Genomic DNA, 20,304 nt, shown 5'->3' on the forward strand with positions numbered 1-20,304 from the left:
AATTCTGTCAAACTGACGGGGCTGAGGAAAGCACATCTGCACTACAAAAGATTGTATAATATCTGACAATGACATATTAAATGCTAATTTTAGTTTTTTTCTTTTTTTTTGCTTTATCTTCTGATGTTTTGGAGATATTACGTTCTTGCAGATAGTGTCAATTTATTTGATGGCAACAGAAATGTCACTTGCCAAGATCCTTGCTCCTCCATGAATTAAAAAAAGATATTTCACGTTAATTATTACATACAAAATATTGGCATTCCATTTGGAATTCAATTCCAAACGTTATATAATACAAAAAAAAAAATGTAGTACTGTATGTGTTACTTATTTCTTAGCTTTGCATTGGTTCTTTAGGCCAGATGTTGAAATGTGGCAAATATTTAATGGCATGACATCAGAAACAATAACAGAATTTTTTTCCCCACTTGTTGCAGAGATGAAGAGCAGGTGGCATCCTATGAGGTCTGTCAACATTTCAGTGGTGAGCGAGCTGCAAGCACAAACATGTCTTGATTTTATCTAATCGTCTGGAGGGAAAGTCCTTCCAGTAAACGGTCGGTTTGTTTAGCAACCCACCATCCAACCATACATAAACTACACAAATATTTACCGCATAATGGAGGTGGATGGAGTCATTTTCTAATGTCCCATCTATACTAAATCATTTTTCATGGCAGAGCAATTGCAAGACACACACCACAGCTGAAGTGGATGAAGACGCACGTTGTTAGCTGATCTACAATGGGGTATAAAATTCAGGGGTGAAAGGCGAGGGAGTTCAGGTAGGGTTTGGGGCCTCATACATCATGGGTGTTGCTGGCCCTCGACCCCAGTCCTCTGGGACTGAGAGGGGGGCCTGAGGAGAAGTCTGGGAGACGGCACACCAGAGCTGTGTGTGCTGCCACACAGTAAGGCCTTTTGCTGGCTGCCATGGCGTTGGCGACCGCAGAATTGCAGTGTTTACTTTAAAGCTGGTGCATAAGAGAACAGCAGACCACCGGCAGCCGCCACCCGCTGGGCCCTGGGCAAGGTCTAGGGCTCATCTTTGTTGAAAATGGCTCAGGAACCTGCTGCCTGCACAGGGCCAAGCTAAATTTAGCAACAAACTGAAAAACCCTCCTCATTCTTAAAAAGCTGTTTAAGTTTCCATTGAAAGGGGGGTTCAGCAAAGGACAGGAATAGGCTTGTTTTGTTTTCTGTTATCACTGTGTCTTGTTACAGATGAAGAACTGTTGAGCCTACCGATTGATCTTGACCTATTTCTTCTGTTACATACAATAAAGCATCTGCTGTACGACTAAACATATATATTTCTACAGTCCGCCACTTGACATCTTTCATTTCTTCTTTGTGAACGCATTATCAGAGAGTTCCAAGACTGAAATCCTATGTTCATGCCCATACGGTTCTAATGAACCTATTTCCTAAATTACATTGGTTTATTATTGTGGAGGGCTTTCTAAGATTTGTTCAGACTTTTATTAAGTAAAACAATACAGTTTGAAGTGTCCTCTGTTAACTGTTATAAGAACAGGCTAACTCTTTGACTTGAGTTATTTAAAAGATTTAAAATTAGTATTTAAAGGCATAAGACAAAAAATATGCTAAACTTTATTATGCCAAAGCATACACTAATGATCAGCCCACTTAAGAGTGCTAAAATGGAACATATGTGTTAAAGTATATGTTATACATATACTTTAATTGTACAAAAATAGTACAATAGTATAACTGTGTTATGTGTGTTAAAATTAACTATTGATCTATTTTAAGTATACGTAGGCAGACTAATGATGAGTATTACAACTGCATCACAACTGCAACATTAAGCGTATTAGAAATTTAATACAAATAAACATTTAATATAGTTACGTTAACCTAGGTGATATGTGGCTTAGCAGTGTAATGCGCTACCACAATGGAGCGGGGGTTGTGAGTTCGAATCCCGAGCCATGCAGTCAGGGAGAGCACAATTGGCTGTGCTCTTTCCGGCTGGGTAGGTGGTGCCCTCTCCCCTCATGGTGCAGTGGAACTAAGAATCCGTCGCTTCCCTCCGAGCTTGCCAGCTAACTTTAATATATGTTTGGGTTCATTGTCCTGTTGGAACACCCTATTGTGTCCCAAGGTTTTAGCTGTATAGCCGAAGTCATCCTTCATTATTTCATCCACTTTGAGCAATGGACCAGTTCCACCGCAAAATGCTGGGGCTGATGTACAGTTGCTTAATCTGGTAATCTTGGAAAATGCAGTTCAGAGATTCCTTACTGACACGTCTGTGTAAACCTATGATCATTCTTTTTAGATCTGCACTGGGGATCTTAGACTGTCCCATTGTACTGTGTGTTGGTTAATCTAATCTTTGCTGTTAAACAAACCCTTTTTTATGCGGGCTACCAGCTGTAGTCAATCATGATCACTAACAGGAAGTTAAGAGGCCTTGACCGTGGCACGTTTTGCATGTACATTTTGGACTCTGTTTTGATTTCCAACCCACCCCCCCTACCCGGAAAAGTTTAAAGAAAACATTGAAAGCCCAATACTGCCATGTCATTCATATCCATGATGAGTGTATGTAAACTTTTGACCACAACTGTATATCCACTGTCAATCTACCACTGTGCAAGTCACTCATAGAGAGTTAAACGTCCGGTAGCTGAACTGTAAGTTAACAAATGTAATATGTGTAAATACTACCTACGGTATTATACAGCCTATGGTCTGTGTAGGACTATTCCCATAATCACGGCATGCTGAATCAATCAGCCGCTCTCACTGTTTCAGAGTAACCTGTGTGGGCCAGACCTGTGCTTTGGGACAGTATGCCTGTTCTGGTGGTAAAGGTAATTGTACTTGGCATCATGAGTGCATACTTTTGTGCCAAGCTCTGCACATAAGATCCCCAATGTGGAATTTCTACGATAACATGCGGAAGTCCCAAAAAAAATGAATGTGGCCATATGACATGACTACCCCAATGGATACAGTCGCTTAAAAAACAGCAAGCGAACACAGTAGGTGGGCGTAGGCGCGGGCTCGCACCTATTCAAGGTCTCCTAAAAAACGTCTGACAAAGTTCACATTGCCTTTGAATGTGACCCAATATTGACACGACTTGACCTTCGTCAATATCTGCCAAACAAAACAGTGCAATGGCTCAAATAATAATTGGACAAATAAATGGAGAAGTTGCTTGGCATATGGCTCGTGAGGAAGGTGGGCTGCCAGGGTTCGGGAAGGGGCGTCTCACTTTCCCTGCAGTGAGAGATGTTGACATCGTGGTGTGTGTCCTATAAGTGCAGTTTGGACTGTCAACAGGGGAAATATACTGTGCAAGGGCCGCAGGATCGGTTTTTCCATGCCAGGACAAACCTATTCAACTCTTGTGAAAAGCTACCGTCTCTGTCTGGCACGACACCAAGAGCCTGATCTTAATTAGTTATGAATAACATCCTTTGAGGAGCTTGTTGCTGTAGGTTTGTCAGGGATAATGTCCTCACCTCTCATTTTGCACCACAGTGGAGTACTCCTTAAGAGAATATTAAGTATCACTGCCATCCTAGCTACCGGCATCCAGCTTGACCAACCTCACATGCAAGGAGGAGTTTCATGTCAAGTCAGAATTCCACAATAGAGCACTTTAAATAATCATTTAAGCATAACAATACCATTTGAGCTATGTTTCAGTATCATGCTGAGCTGTTTCAGGGTATATGCAATGAAGCATTATTCATATGGCGGAACAAATTTTGATGACATTTGCTGATCTGACGTTTCACTGGGTGCAGTTTATCCACACCTGACCCCCTGCATCCCCTACAATAATGAGAATACTATGACATACTAATTTATGCCATTTTGACAAAGTCTGACAAAGTCTTCACTATGGTAATATGTGAGTTACACTCTTATAACAGTGCCTAGTGGAAATAAAAATGTTATTTAGCGATGCAAAGAAGATAATATTAATGGGTTGTACTTTAAAGAAAACAACATGTTAATTGTGTTTCCCCCACTTTTGTGGTTAATTGTTTTCCCCCACATTTCTTGCTCCTGGGCTCCCCCTTATGCTTTAAGACACCACTAAAGGACATGCTTTTCACAAGCATTTTACAAACAGAGATACAAAACCAACATCTGAAGTGAAAGAATCATGTGACAAACACGGTAGGTTAATGTGTACGATTTTACACAAATATGGTTTCGCAGAGTTAGGCAGTTTTCACGAGTGTTGTCCTGCCCCCTTTGCTACAGTTACATAGCAAGCCTGGAGAAGGAACAATAGAGGCACCCCCTAATACAGGTCTGTGGAACTGGAATGTGATTTCTTAAGCACATTTTTGAGGTAAAACGCTATGAAATGGTGCTTTAACGAACATTCTAATAATGTAGGTTCTTTACCAACTGGGGATTTTTTTAGAACCATATGCTAAAGCCAAAAACATTTTAAGAAGTTCCAAATGCTTTTGTCCAAATAAGCAGGCATGTTATGTAACACGGTCATATGAACCAGGAACATCAGTGAGATGTAAGTTCTTTCATACGAAGAAGTCTGCAGACACAACGCTTACATTTTATCAAGTCTGAGCAATTTACAGTGCTCTCCTTTCTCAACCACACAAATGTCGATCATTATTTAGTGTTTCTCAGATCCGTTTCCTGAGGGCGCCACTGTTATGCTAAGAGACACTTTTTTGTGATGTTTGGCCTACAGAGTGTTTTCTGTAAAAATGAAAAGCAATGAAGACTGAGGAGGTGTTTCTTAAGAGTTCGACATTTTTAAAACTTCACTCCAACCACTTTACTGGCAGCCCTTTCTTCAAGAACCTCGAGTAAAGATTAAACGCTAAATCATGTGTGGTTTCAGTAAGAGCTTGGGCATCATTGCTATAAGCTTAGCTATATCCTAGAAATGCAAGCCAGGTCCGAGGGACGTGCCACCTCAAACCGCTCTCATGATGGAAACACCAAGCTGCTAACCACAGTGAACTAAAATGCAAAAAAGACCAGGCAGTGGTCAGAACCAACACCTACACACACACACATACATACATACCCAGTACTCAGGTTCGTTAAACATGTGTAGGCTGGGGAACCAAACCCAGATAAGTGCAGTATTTGGTCAAAGTACATCATCAGTCCAATGACAATTTCATTCAAACCTTAATTCAAATGTTTAGCATTTTGCTAATTAGCTCTGCCCTGATCTGATCTATACATTTTCAATACATCTGCCACTGTTTTTGGTTATGGTTCACTTGTTCACTCTTTGACTATTCACTAAATATTCACCAAATGTATTGTGAACAAACTGGAGAAGGACAAATGAAGAAATGGCACAAATAAAAGGTTTATGGTTGAGAAACTCAACACTAGTGTACTATTTGTTCTAATAGAAAGTGATTCTGAACAGGTTTTGGCAGTGTTACTTGACTCATCAACTCTTTTAATACATTGTACAGGTTCCATAACATTCACTTTCTCCCCACCAAAATGGAAATTACCTCCTTCAAAAACATTCAAACGCATCTTCACTTATGTTTCTCTACTCAATTTTTAGGTTCTTCCTGTACAATAAAGACATGGTGCATTTGCACAGTCCAATGTCCAATGGGAAGGATAATATGAGGTAGCATACATGTCAAACACCCCTAGTCCCCTATGAAAGTAACCAAAAGGGTTGGTGACCTTTGTAAATAGGGCATGGCAAATATATAGTTTAGTGGCGTAAAATAATGCTAACCACTTAAAATGACATTTCTCACTTTAAGACCAATACGTAAGTCACAAAATACTGGAGCTGCGATTACTTTGCCTGGGTGAGGAGTCATGTCTGTTTGTTTATGTACTTATAAATTAGATAAATGTGTAATTAGGAATGGAAGGGTTGGAAGAGAGGCCTGATGGACAGATCTTGAGAGTTATATATGTCTTTTACTCTTGAGATAATGATGATAATAATATACATACATCATTTTATCAGTTCCACTTGCCATATAGCTCTCTGCAGTTCTACTAATACAGTCTCTAGTGCCGCTGTTTCTCTGCATGCCTCCTGTCATGTTGTTCTTCAGGGGTCAGGACCCCACAGGACCACCACATTATTTAAGTAGTGGGTCATTTGCAGTACTGCAGTGACAATGCAGTGTGTGTTCTGCTGGTACGAGTGGATCAGACACAGCAGTGCTGCTGGAGTTTTTACCTCAGCATCACTGCTGGACCCGAGATCAGTCCACCAATCAGAAATAACCAGCCAACAGCGTCCTGTGACCACTGATGAATAACTAGGGGACTAGAGGATGACCAACACAAACTGTGCAAAACCAGATGAGTCTTATATAAAGTTAACTTTATATATACAGGGTGGACCAACTAAGTAGGAGTGTCTGATGGAGTAGACAGAGAGTGAAAAATATATATAGCAGCACAGCTGTGTGTGATCTACTCATGCAGGTGCACAACACACTAACACACCACCTGCAGTGCTGAGAATGCCCCACCACCCAAATAATACCTGCTCTGTCATAGCTAATTGGTGTGTGTGTGTGTGTGTATATATATATATATATATATATATACCCTGCACATCGGATTCAACTCATCTAGTCTGCATCCAAATCAAGGCTCGGCTGTCTGCTGGTGAAACATGGCTAATGCCGCCATCTTGAGGAATTTTCGTTTCGCTTCAGACAGGCAGTCCTACATGAGCCTGGCCCTCACTAATACTGAAAAATAAACTGAAAAAAATAAAGTAATAAACAGACAACCCGATAAACAGAAGGACCGACTTATGTAAATATGTATTATTTATCAACCTGACACGAAATGGCCAGTTTACTATAGTCCTACTGTGTTTAATTTGACATTTGCACAGTGTTTTTACAACCACTGAAGAATCTGAAGATGTGAGCAGGTGTGTGTGTGTGTGTGTGTGTGTGTGTCAGGCAGCGGGTGTGACATTCAAACAGCAGGGGGTATTTTTATTTTTTCAAAGCAGGATTTATCAGTTAGCCAGACAGGCTAAGTCCAAAACTACTAGCTAAATGTCTAATGCTAGTCTTGTTCGGCTCTTCCCTTGTGGGACAGGCTGGAACCTAAAAGCCTAAACCCCGTGTGTAAACTGAGAAGCCTCTTTGTCGCGCGCTCTGTGACTCGGACGCTTCCTCTCCGAGCCTCCATCGCGCTCTTTGTTGTGGCGGACTGCTGACATCCCCCCTCCACCAATAGACGAGCGCCTTATTGACACGAGCCAGCCAATAGCGTGCGGACTCATTGGACGGTGGCGGTGAGAGGCGCGCGCAGGCAATCGGGATACAGCAAAGCAGTAAGCGGCTCATTTGTTCTCGATTTTGGGTGAAAAAGTAAAGACAACTTTGCTCCGTAGCCTCATTATTCGGGAAGGCGTCGATGCTCGGAGTCGGTGGGCGGTCGTATGTGGGAGTAAACGGTAGCTGTTGTTGTCGTGTGAAGCGCGCGAGCACATTCAAACGCGCCCGCCGCTTTGACGTCTGTGAGCGGAGCCGCGCTGCAGGACTCGGACTCACACAGAAGAATTAACGACAGGAGAAGGAGAAAAGGGGCGCCGTGTTTACATTTTAACCGAGCTGGCTTTTAGTTAGGCTCATCCCCACCTGCGCTGGCCCGGTATTGCGCTAGGAGCTAGCACTAACTTGGCTAACAAAAGCATGGCGGAATTCCTTGAAGACCCGTCGGTCCTCACGAAGGAGAAGCTGAAGAGTGAGTTGCTCGCCAACGACGTGCCTCTGCCCAGCGGAGAGCACAAGAAAGACGTTTACGTCCAGCTGTACCTGAAGAACCTGACCGTGCAGAACAAGAGGAAAGCCCCTCCTGCAGACACCTTCTCCAGCGATGAGGAGATAACACCAGTGCTCTCCAACAGGAGCCGTTCAGGAAAGGTAGTGCTGCACTACAGCTGAGGGCGGGCTGCTGCTGCTGCTGCTGCTTTTTCTTTTTCTCTCTCTCTCTCTCTCTCTCTCTCTTTTTTTTTTTTAATGTATTTATTTATTTTATATATTTATTTATATTTATATAAATTTTTTTTTTATATATATATGTGTTAACCAATCACTGTCCGGTTATGAAATTCAAATATTATTCAAGTATCAAGTATCTTGAAATGAATCAAGACATCGAGCTATTTTAATAATAATAGCACAATTAATCATATTTAAATGTTTTGGTTATAGACTGCAAATTGTTGACAAAACAAACAAACAAAAAAAGCATCTTCCTCTGATTTTGAATTAGGCACATTATTAAAGTGTCATTTGCACTTGTTTTATATCAAACTGTAACGTTAGTTTTACCAAAAGTCAGAAAACTATAAGGGGAAGCGTGGTCTGATCATCATAAGTTTGATCTGGTATTATTGCTGTTGCTGAAATGTCTGTAATCAATTCTACAGAAAGCTACAAAAAAGACGGATAAAGTTCGCAAAGAGGAGGTGGATGTTTTCAGTCTGACTGATGAAGACTTGAAGGTTCAGCTGTTGAAGTATGGAATCAATCCGGGTCCCATCGTTGGTGAGATTTCTGTTTAAGCAAGATACACTTAGAATACACACAAGGTTTTTTCGTTTGATAGAAATATGTGATGACAAATACAACTTTTATTAAAAGTTTATATATCTATATTAAGTTGTATTTAGGGTCACAGTAACTGCTACTGTTATAATAATGGTCATTCACACATAAGGTAGTTTACAGTTACAGTAAAATATTTGTACAAGATGTCTGTCTTTGTTGCAATGTTATACCTGCTCTTACTGTAATTTATCAGTTCCACTTTGCAAAAAAAAAAAAAACTTGACACTGACACGTCAATGCTTTTAGTCCACGACTTGCTTGGACTGCTTCATTTTAATGGCTGTTGTGTAGTTGTGCACTAAGTTACTCACTTCACTTAATACATGGAGAATTGGCTGACACATAATTGTTTGTTCTTTTGCTGTTCTATGTATGATAGCTTCAACTCGTAAACTGTATGAGAAGAGACTTCAAAAGCTGTTAGATCAACCTCCGTCAGAGACCACACCACCTGAACCTGAGACTGCAGTTCCAGAGACAGTCACCCTGAAAGCAGACGGAAATCAGAATGGCAACACAAACTCCGTGGAGGATCAGTACAGTGACAAAGAAGAAGGTAATAATATTATCTGTAGGTTTTAATGAACAGATTTTAAGGTTCTTTGGTACTTATGATACATTTCTGAGAACTATAGACTTTTTTTTATGTAAATCATAGTGGTTGAACATATCATTTTTATAGACTAGGATTTATAAAACAACCTAAAGTGTAGCTGGGTTTAGTTTATCGGTGTGTTTTAACTCAATTGCTTGGAAATGAGTGGGTGTTAAGGGTTTTTTCTGTATTACAGGATACAGTTTTAATGTAATGTTTTTTTCCCTGTAGTTGCAGAGCCAGAGCCAGTTCCCATAGCCAGCAAGCCAGTGAGAAGCAGAGGGAAGACACCGGTCACCACCAGAACAAGCAGCAGACATCGCAGCAAGGTAAAGTCTGTGTAACAACTGTAGTTTAATAAGTTTTGTTGACCAGTTACTACAGAAGAATTAAGGCTGGGTGATTTTTATAGAAATATGATGTGACCAACTTTACTGTCAGTGAGATTTTTCATCATGATTGCTACTGTAGGTGCACTGAGGTAGGTTAGCATTGTGAATCTGCTTGTCTGCACCCAAAGGCAAATAAAAAAAAAAGGAAATGTTTTGTAACATGAAACACTTTGTGTAATCAGCATTAAATTCATCAAATGTTTTATTGATTCAGGTAGTGGCCAATTTATCCAGCGTTTATATTCTGACTGAACGCAACACAGTGTAAATCTTTAATATTTGACATCATTAGTATTAGCGGATACATTGTCATTGCTTTACTGTTCTGCTTGCCTGCACTTGTGTGTTGCTAGCTGGTGGAGGAGACAACACAGCAGGCAGACTCTGTGGACGGACGTGATGTTTTGAAAGATTTGTTCCCAAACGAGCCTTCTACACCCACAGGCATTATGTAAGTTGAATTTTCTTTAAACTACCTACTTGTTAGTACTTGGCTACAATTGCATAATTGTTTATGTGCAATTAGTTGTCTTATCAATCGTACATAAAATTATGCGTTTGAATGACTAAGCTTGTGTTGAATATTACAAGATCTGGTGTAAAGTTATAAGTAATAGTAAAAGTAATAAATGGACAGTATGTAATATAAATGTAAAGTTAATAAAATGTACTCTACAACTCTACAATTACTATCATGCCAGAATATATACATACAAGTAATTTCTTATACCTCTGCACAGTGCGACTTGCCGGAGGCCAATCCATGGAGCAGCTGGACGTCCAGTGAGGCCAATGGACCTCTGGCCAGAGGAGTCCCTCTTTCAGCAAAGTGTGTACACAACCACCAAATCGTCCTTCACGGACAGTCGTAGTGCGCCACCGCCTGTCCGTCCTCCCGCTCGCCGCTCTTTCTCCATCTGGCTGAAGCTGCTGGTGTTTCTCACATTAGTGGGCTCTCTCTTCTACATCTTTCAGAATGTGACCCCCGAGCAGGTCAACTCCTGCAGGGTCTTTGTACAGGACAATGTAGTGAATCCACTCCTCAGTGCTATGGGTGTTGTCGATCAGGAAGAGAGTGCTGGTAGCAAATAAGAGCCGCCAGTGTGTCTCTAAAATGTGTGCATGAGCTGTCTACCCTCAGACGTTAGTTTCAGCCCATATGTGGTCGGTTGAAGAGTCAACATTTTTGCAGGGTTTTTGGTTATCGCAGTACACAGTCGTGTCTGAAAATACTTGTTTTAAATAGTCTTTAAACCTTGTGTGAATTGTGTTTATCATGCTTTTTTTTGCTGTTTTGTAGCAGATAACATCACAGAGGAAAGAATAGTATCTGTCTAGCATTGTACCATGGTGGAACAGTTGCCATTATGTCAGTAGCACTTCAAGGACTTCCCCCTAATGAAGGCATATTTGTTTGGAATATCAACAAACCTAAAAGGATATGTGTTAAACACAGGGGTTGTACGAGCCTAATGTGAGTAACACACCAGGCATGCTAAAAAGCTACATTTTGTGAGCATTGGACTTGTGTGAAAATTACTGTATGTACATAAAATTTGATACCTTTGCTATCTGACAGGATCAGGACAGGACAAAAATGTCTTGTTTGGAAATGGTATCTTTTATTAAGCAGTTAGCTTCCGTCTAAGTGTATTGTAGCATTGAAACGTGCCCAAACTACTAGACTACCAGGTCAGTTATGCAGTTTGCTTTTAGTGCCACATGTGCTGGTCTTCACCAGAGCTTGGCCCACAGCTCTGCACTCTCAGGCAATAGATGGCGTTGCAGTGCCGTTAACTGGTTCATTTTGTGATAGACGACAACTCATTTAGTGTGTATGTAATTTAGTCGTCATGTAATGTGAGTGAATAGCTTTTAAAATACTCAAATCCATCATGACACTTTTCAAAAAAAAAAATTTTCCTCTCCATTTTCTCCCTGGGTCAAACACTGGTTATCTGGCCTAAATCTGATTTGATTGATTTGCTCTGAATTAAAAGGTGGCATTCATATGTCTTTGCCAAGCATGAAATTCCTTTTTTTCCTTTCAGTCAAAAGAATACATTTGCTGTGAACTTTTGTTCTGATGTCTTTGTTGGGTTATTTTGTTTTTTTGTATTTTACTACTTGGAATTAAATCGCTTTTGCTTTTTTTTAACTGCAGTATTTTTCTAATATCTCTAAAATTACATTTTTAAGGGCAAGTTAATGGTTTGAAAGGTGTACATCAAAGTGCTGCCATCAGCATTTGTTTCTACGTGCTTTGAAAAAGGCAGAAATGGTTTTAAAAAATGGTGAAATTTGCACTTTGTCAAAGGGCAGCTAACAGTGAAAAGATAAAATATGAAATCTGGAACTTTTTCTCAAAGAATTGAGTGTTTTATTTTTGGTTAAATACAGTAATGGTGTGAAATAAACATGAGACAGCTTAACCTTTTGTTCTCTGTGTGTGTGTGAGAATGTGTTCTAAGCCTTGAGAAATGCTTGGGCACTACTGTGACAGCATTCCTCACACCAAATGTCATTCATTATATCAAACACTTCCAGACCTAAATCAGATCTTATGTGAGCATATGTTTATGATCTGGGGCTTTTATTAACATTTACAATTATATTTATGATACCTCCATAGACAGGGCTTGGCTCAGCCATTGCACTTTGGCTGTGCTAACTCTTGCAAATTCTCCAAATGTGGGAATTAAGACTGCGTACTTTCTGGGGTTCAAGGATTACAGTTGTGCTCTCCTGCTATTTTGGGGACAGCCATGGCCTATGGTTAAAGAAATGGCCTTGGGATTGGAAGGTTGCTGGTTTAAGCCCTAGGACTGGTATTCATGGCTTAGGTGTCCTTGAGGTAGGCATCTAACCCCAAATTGCCCCCTGGGGGCTGAGGTGGCTGCCCAGTGCTTCAGGTGTGTTTTCACTGTCCTAATCGCTAGTGAGGGAGTGTGCTCACTTCCATGGCTGTATTAAACGCAGAGGTTGAACTCCACTGAGCTACTCTGCAGTGGTAGTAAAGGGTGCTTAATATGTGGTCAGGGTTTGTTTGTGTAGCAGTCCTCACTTTTGGGTTTAGTTATCCAGCTTTATTGAACTTACAGCACTGTGGTGTCTAAAGGCCTGTTTTCAGCGCATGCGCGGTTTTGACGGTCGAGCTGAAGTTAAAGGACGTTTGCTGGGTCCAGTTTAGAGAGGAGAAGCCCCGCCCATGCCTTAACCTGATTGGTCGGCTGGCTCGGTGACGTGGCGGTCTCCTTCCCCCGACATTAGTGAGCGCAGAGCTCTCCTCGGTCTCTACGAGCGGCCGGCAGCGGAGGACAGAGGCGCCATTTTGAGAAGACTTTAACAAGTAGGCACTTTCCCCTACGTTATGTTCATTTTCATGTCGTTTGTCGTACAACAGAGTCCTGTATTGTCATGTTGAACAGGATGCTGTCCTTCCTCTGAAGGACTAGGTTCCCTCATTTGTCCTTGAGCCTCGTCTTTCCCTGCGGCCTCACGGGCCTCGGCTCTGTTCACTTTCTCTGAATGACCTGATGGTGCCGGTGACTCTCCGTGAGGGTACACGTTGAGTAGCTAGCTAACTAGCTAACGTGGTAGCTGGTAGCTAGCTATATATTTTATCTAGCCGGTAGCAGCACAGAGTTTACAGGGAACTAGTTAGCTAGCTAACTGCTTGTGGACTAATTTGACTTGATTAACTGCAGCGTAGGTGATCTTGGACTGTGTCTCTCTCCCACTCGTAGCTACCGTCAAAATGTACCCCAGCACGCTAACGCAGCTAGCCCGGGCGAACCCCTTCAGCGCTCCTCTCTTCACGTTGCAAAAAGTGGAGGAGCCCACACAGACAGTCTCCGCTAAAGGACAGAGCCGCCGACTGGCAGCAGCTGCTGTGGCCGGTAAGTTGCCTGTCATGACTCTCATTATTTGTTTATTTATTTATTTAGCGCGGAAAGTATCTCGCTAGCTAAAGCTACTCACAGCCACGTAGCTAGCTCGCTAGCACTACCCTTGCTTATCCACTCTTGGCTATGTTCGCTAGCTAGTTAGCTAGATACTGTTAATCGACTGTGATGCCTGATCGTTCATTGCCTTCTTTTACTTTATCAAATCACGGAATTGTTATTGAATGGATATCCAGGACACTGGAGGACCAACCCCGTTGACAGCAAAAAGGTCAGAAATATTAGCGAGCTAGTTAACGCTAGCACTGGCTAGTTTCTGACCGGCTAGCTAGAGCTACCCTGATTAGCCAGGTAGTCTGGTTGGAATTGACCCCCCCTCCTCCTCCTCTCCTTTTCTTGCTAGTCTGCAAAGCAGGTATTAATGTGTGGAGTTGTAGCTAGCTAGTGCTAGCGGTTCCTTCCCTATCTTCAGGAGCACGTCGTCTTTGTTGTACCGGTGAGAGATTAGGCCGCGCTGCGGTTCTCAATGGAGGGCAGTGAAGGACAAAGTTGGGTCAATGGAGCACGCCGTAACGAGATCTGGAGGAAAGTTCACGAATATCTTGCACCGGATGACCCGTGAGATACGACCTTACATGTGAACCGTATGCTAGATAAAATGATATTAAGAGAGCTGGTTGACATGGTGTTTTTGAGGCGTCCTAGGCACATGACCGCTAGATATACTGGGCATGTTAACAACGCAGAACGCCATTGGCTCACATCAAATATCAAGTGTCCAGTAGTTGCCCAACCTTCTGTAATCTGCTTTTCCCAAGCTCCTATGTAGTGGAATTTGTTCCAATTGATTTGTGGTTTTGTCCTTATTTGCCATGTTTCAATCAATGCTCTGCATGTATGCTTTTTTTATTATTATTATTTATTTATGATGGGCTAATCATGGGTGCTATTAAATGCTGCACATCATCCTAGGTAACCCTTTGTTTGATAGAGCGAAGTTAAATGGAAACTGTACAAGGCTCCAGTTCATGTTCTGAAGGGTGCCTGAAGTGCTGCTTTGACTTTCAGCTGTAAAGGTCGTCCTTTACTGCCCGTTGCTTTTCCTCTAACTTCCTTTTAAAACCTTCAGCCATTGAGAGGTGTCGAATGAATGCCATGCCCTGTTTCTCTTCAGAGGGAGACAGCTGTGAGTTTGGCTCGCAGAAGTATTTCATCCTCTGTGGCTTCGGTGGGATTCTGAGCTGTGGTACCACACACACTGCAGTGGTGCCTCTCGACTTGGTCAAATGCAGGTTGCAGGTGTGTTTGTGTGTATACGCTGGTGTCCAGAGTGTGCGAGGCCCCAGCACCCCGAGCATGTTTGATATTGTCTTGTGATGCATGAGCATGTGTGTTGTGTTCCTCATATAACAGACTCAGGTGATAGCTGTGAATTTGGGTCTGGGAAATACTACGCCCTCTGTGGCTTTGGGGGCATCCTGAGCTGCGGTATCACTCACACAGCTGTAGTGCCCCTGGACTTGGTCAAGTGTCGTCTGCAGGTCTGTACTCACGCCCCACTCACCCACAAATGTTACTGCCAGTTTCAGAAAAATACTCATTTGATGGGGCATGATGAAAGAAACATTGTGCTGTTTATGCAAAAGCATAGTGGTAGATGGTCTTTTTCTATTGAAGTGTATGAGCTCATTCACTCTAGGTTGATTATGGTGTTTGATTTGAACCTGGAAACTTGAAATGTTGCTTGAGGTGATGAGCTGCTCCTGGTCTGGGACAGAGATTGAAAAGCCGATTTTGGAAATCTAAATTTAGACAAATTAATAAATCATAGCGGTGTAACGAGTCGCAGCAAAACTGCAATACGATCCAAAGTGAGAGGTGATGTACTACTAGTAATTAAGTATTGATCACGGTCATGTGAAATTTGGTCTTTGACTGTCTGCATACATTTTCAAAATTGATACTGCTGCTGGCAATATCAAGGAGAATAAATCACTAACCATTAATGTGATTGTGTTTTTCTCTTGAAATCCGGCATGTTGATACCATTTGTGAAGTGATGACACCATAATTCACCATTACCAACCTGTTTGTCTAATGGCAGAGATGCCTGTACATGTGGTGTCCAGTCAACTGCTCTCTAACAACAGTATTGTATTTAGGTGGACCCAGCAAAGTACAAGAGCATCTTTACTGGATTCTCCGTCACAATCAGGGAGGATGGTGTGCGGGGGCTGGCTAAAGGTTGGGCACCCACCTTCATCGGCTACTCCATGCAGGGTCTCTGCAAGTTCGGCTTCTATGAGGTGTTCAAGATACTCTACAGCGATTTGCTTGGAGAGGTATGTTTGCATACATTTCACAAAGCATAACTGCAGTCTGTTCTCAAAGAATGGATGCCATAATCTAGGACCTGTAACCTTTTTCCTAACTAGTTTTCCAAAGTCAGTATCCTGTTATTGACCTACAAATGCACACTTTCATTATCTGTACATAAGGGAGTGTCCGTATGTCCGAACACTGGCTATTCTCTATGCATAGTACTTTCTTTCAAATTGGTTCTGTAATATCAAATGCTGTATAAATATTCTTGGTGATATTTGGTTGCTGATGTCTAATGGTTATCAAATTACTCTCACAGGAAAATACCTACCTGTGGAGAACTTCTCTGTACCTGGCAGCATCTGCAAGTGCTGAGTTCTTTGCTGATATAGCTCTGGCCCCTATGGAGGCGTGTAAAGTGCGCATTCAGACCCAGCCTGGATATGCCAACACCCTGAGGGAATGTGCCCCCAAGATGTATGCTGAGGAGGGTCTCTGGGCGTGAGTATTTGACCACTATCAACGATTACAATTTGGATTTCTGTCTACACCTGCTTGCATCGCTTCGATTTGTGAGAATCGATAGACACGTTCCTTAGATCCACCTCTGGGGAGACTTCCCGCTCTGGTGCTGCAGCTCCAGGATGGAGACTCCCAGCAGCTTTTCTGGCTGTATAGTTGGAGGTGCTTGAGTCATTGGCGTGTGAGAGCAGCCTACCTGCTTCTTCAGCTCAGTCACTGCCCTGGCACCCTTGCTGGACTTCACCAGGGCAGGCAAGCTGGAGTGCGGACAAAACTCCCCTCAACTGATCAGGTTCATGTAGTTGAAACGACTGTCCTTTTATGTTTAGCATTGCTTCATTTTCTTTTCCTTTTTTTATATCCTAAATATTTTCTACTTGCATGACTGTACCTGTTTTTGTACCTTCCTGGCAGATTCTACAAGGGTGTGGTTCCTCTGTGGATGAGGCAGATCCCTTACACTATGATGAAGTTTGCCTGTTTCGAGCGCACAGTTGAATTGCTCTATAAGTTTGTGGTGCCCAAACCCCGCAGCGAATGCAGCAAGTCTGAACAGCTGTTGGTCACCTTTGTAGCTGGTTATATTGGTAAGTCACTTAATCTGGGAAGTGTCCAGTGTAGTCTAAAGGAACTTCTGTGCTTGTTTCTCAAATTTTCCAATGGATGCTGCAGTTCTGCATCAGCCAAAGTGTTGAATTTGGGCTTTGACCGGATTGGTTTCGATCTTTCTGTGTAGCTGGTGTGTTCTGTGCCATCGTATCCCACCCTGCTGATTCTGTGGTGTCTGTGCTGAACAAGGAGAAGGGAAGCACAGCAGCTCAAGTACTCAAGAGGCTTGGACCCATGGGTATGGCATCACACACTTATTAATTTCATTATACACTTTTTCTTCCCTCCCCTCTTACTTTTCAAATGTCACCCTCATGCCTCTCCTGGCATTATGGTTGTATATTTTTTCTTTGGATAACACGTTCCTTAGATCCACCTCTAGGGGGTGCTCTGGCTCTGGCACTGCTCTCTCTGTTTGAGGGGCTGCAGCTCCAGACTAGAGGCTCCCAGCAGCTTTTGGCTGTACAGTTGGAGGTGCTTGAGTCATTGGCGTGTGAAATCAGTCTACCTGCTCCTTCAGCCCAATCACTGCCCTGGCACCTTTACTGGACTTCTCCAGGGCAGATAAGCTGGAGGGCGGACAAGAACCACTAATATTTTGTAAATGCAGTAGACATTTTTTGTATTCTTTGGCTTATATTGTGACCTTTTTTTTTTTTCTTTTCTTTTTTTTTTTTGCCAGGTGTGTGGAAGGGTCTGACTGCCCGTATCATCATGATCGGTACCCTAACTGCTCTGCAGTGGTTCATCTATGACTCTGTCAAGGTCTACTTCCGTCTGCCCCGTCCCCCTCCCCCTGAGATGCCAGAGTCTCTGAAGAAGAAGCTGGGTCTCACAGAGTAGAGAGCAGCTCACCCCACCCATCCCTTAATAGCCATCTTCCCTCCTGTTTTCTATATTTAAACTCTTACGGCTGCCCTGTTGCTCACCTGGCAGCTGCTCGTCTCTTCCATCTGCGTGGTGAGAGGGACTTCCTCTGGAAGTTCATTTAAACTGAGCGTGAATGAATGCCACATGGTTTTAAGTATGTTTGTCAATAGTATGATTAAAAGATTATGTGGACATACGTGAAGCTGTCTCTTCTTTCCTGTTTAGATTTGCACATTATCTCCTGACCTGCAGGTTTTATTTATTGGTGAAGGCCAATGAAACTGATGGTCAGTGTCATGGTGTCAGTAGTATTATGAATTCACACTCCACATTCGGAGCACAAATGTGCATTGTCTGGATATTTGTTGACTAAAGGGATGAAATAAAGAAATTCAACTAAGTTAATGTATCTGCCATTTATTTTGGTTTGTTGCAGTTTTATGCAGAAGTTTGGGTAGCGCTGGCACGGAGTAGGTAGAACAAAAATGCAGTAGGACTGGTCAGCTGACCACTCGAATGTCATTCATTCGGACCGATTTCTCCACAACTATGGCCTCTTGGTAGCTGTCTGATTTGCAAATGGAGCGATTGAATGCCTATGGGGCAGTGGAAAGCATGTGAAATGGCAGCAGAAGGGTTAAGGCCTTGTCCTGACTTCTCTAAAAATGGTTTTAAATGAGCTTCAAATGTTTTCACAAGGTTGGTCCTGATAAATGTGTTTAATTGTGATTATCACAAATTAAATTGATTGGACGTTTAGACTCTCTTTAAGAGTCTTTTTAACTGGGTTGATCCTAGCTTGTTGGTCTTCAACAGCTCTAGCACAGCATGGTGTTTAGCAGAGTTAAGTTTGTTCTTAAAATAAATTTGGCTTGCAGATAAGTTAATGTGTAATACTGTTTCTGCTCATGATATTACAGGAGACTACACTAGTGCAGGACAATTGCCTTTCTTGCTTTTCTGGTATTTTATGAGCTTTACTAAGAGAAACTATTAAATTACAGTTAATGCTTTTTGTAACATGATGTCCACACATGATTACTGCTCTGACAGTATTATGCGGTACATATTACTACTGGACTCCCCCCTATGGTTGTGGAGTGTCTCACTTTTACACCACTGTTGTAAATACAAATCACGCAATATGAATCCCCTTCTGCACACTTACATTTGTTGACAAGCTGAGAAAAAACAAAAGGCATTAAAAGTGAAAGAGCCCTGTCGACTGCCAAGTTGTCTAAAGACTTTACGCAAACATGACCCAGACTATGGAAAGACAATGACAGAAATGCCATTAGATCATCAAAATGATGAAAACTTGGTACTGTAAGGTAAAATTGCTACATAGTGGTTCCTCAAATTGATGACCCAAATCGGTCATCAGTAAACCCACCGCTGCACAGACTGCTTCCCTAATGAGAATGCAGAAGATTAAAAAAAACTTTGTTTCGTACAAGGCAGACAAATAGTACAGGGTCTACATAAAGTCTGTATAATCCTTAATGCAACTGTATGGTTCATTGTATGTTCATTAAATCCCCAGTCATCAGGGTACTTTCTCCCAAAAGCTATGTGCTTTAGTCCCATGCAATGACTGTAGAAAACATGAGAGTGAATCAACCACAGGTCTAGCGCCTGTGGTGGCTGGTTGCAATATGACGTGTAGCCTTGCTCATTCCCATATGTTTCAATGACAAAACAGCCTAACATGGCAGGAAAGGTTTGCTTGCCTAAATGCAAACCCTTCAACCAGACTGCTGTTTTTGCCTCGTGTGTAGAGGCAGATAGTGAATCGGGAGCTACAACAAAAACAGACCCACAGGAAAGAAAGCAAACATGTAAAGATGTGATGTTATAAGCATGATGAGCTTAATACATGATTAATACATGGGTTTATGTTTCCCATTTGAATGATGAAAATATTATTCAGGATTTCTAGAGAAGATAAGAAATTGCCATTCATACCTATTGATCCTATGGAGCTCATAGAGCTTTTAAATATTATGGAGCTTTAAATCTGAGTCCAGAAATCATTGTGGCCTATAGAGCTTTTAGATACAAAAGTATGTTTCATATAGTAAATCAGAACATAAGTTGGGTGGTGGAGGTAACTGGGACACACAGTTTAACTTGAGGGCCTAAATCATGGCAGACATTGGTTCTAAAAAGTCAGTATGGAATCCTCTGCAAGAAACTACTTTAGCATCACCATATACAGTGGGGGAAAAAGTATTTAGTCAGTCACCAATTGTGCAAGTTCTCCCACTTAAAAAGATGGGAAAGGCCTGTAATTGACATTATAAGTAGACCTCAACTATGAGAGACAAAATGAGAAAGGGGCTCCATGCAAGATCTCAGCCCGTGGGGTCAAAATGATCACAAGAACGGTGAGCAAAACTCCCAGAACCACACGGGGGACCTTGTGAATGACCTGCAGAAAGCTGGGACCAACGTTACAAAGGCTACTGTCAGTAACACAC

At 42.0% G+C, this 20,304-nt stretch overlaps 2 protein-coding genes and 2 non-coding genes across 5 annotated transcripts; all 4 read left to right on the forward strand.

Annotated features, from left to right (window-relative positions):
- Window positions 1-7,277: 7,277 nt before the first annotated feature.
- tmpob (thymopoietin b) lies at window positions 7,278-12,028 on the forward strand. Its single transcript, XM_072673658.1, has 6 exons — window positions 7,278-7,919; window positions 8,429-8,546; window positions 8,989-9,165; window positions 9,436-9,533; window positions 9,950-10,047; window positions 10,337-12,028. The coding sequence occupies exons 1-6, from the start codon at window positions 7,689-7,691 to the stop codon at window positions 10,686-10,688; spliced, it is 1,074 nt and encodes a 357-aa protein (XP_072529759.1). The 5' UTR covers window positions 7,278-7,688; the 3' UTR covers window positions 10,689-12,028.
- Window positions 12,029-12,838: 810 nt separating this feature from the next.
- On the forward strand, window positions 12,839-18,224 carry slc25a3b (solute carrier family 25 member 3b). Of its 2 annotated transcripts, none has more exons than XM_072670106.1 (8): window positions 12,839-12,945; window positions 13,343-13,495; window positions 14,676-14,800; window positions 15,664-15,843; window positions 16,143-16,324; window positions 16,760-16,932; window positions 17,082-17,192; window positions 17,637-18,224. In XM_072670106.1, exons 2-8 carry the CDS (start codon window positions 13,354-13,356, stop codon window positions 17,795-17,797), a joined length of 1,074 nt encoding a protein of 357 aa, XP_072526207.1. In that variant the 5' UTR covers window positions 12,839-12,945; window positions 13,343-13,353; the 3' UTR covers window positions 17,798-18,224. The 2 variants fall into 2 exon arrangements, with proteins under 2 accessions (XP_072526207.1, XP_072526199.1); XM_072670098.1 differs by lacking the exon at window positions 14,676-14,800 and adding an exon at window positions 14,915-15,042.
- Window positions 16,409-16,618, forward strand: LOC140550495 (small nucleolar RNA SNORA53). Its single transcript, XR_011979190.1, has one exon. It is a non-coding gene; the product is annotated as a small nucleolar RNA SNORA53 (small nucleolar RNA).
- Window positions 17,311-17,539, forward strand: LOC140550494 (small nucleolar RNA SNORA53). Its single transcript, XR_011979189.1, has one exon. It is a non-coding gene; the product is annotated as a small nucleolar RNA SNORA53 (small nucleolar RNA).
- Window positions 18,225-20,304: the final 2,080 nt, after the last annotated feature.

This window comes from Salminus brasiliensis, chromosome 2 (assembly GCF_030463535.1).
Source record: "Salminus brasiliensis chromosome 2, fSalBra1.hap2, whole genome shotgun sequence".
In the NCBI taxonomy this organism is placed as follows: Eukaryota; Metazoa; Chordata; class Actinopteri; order Characiformes; family Bryconidae; genus Salminus; species Salminus brasiliensis.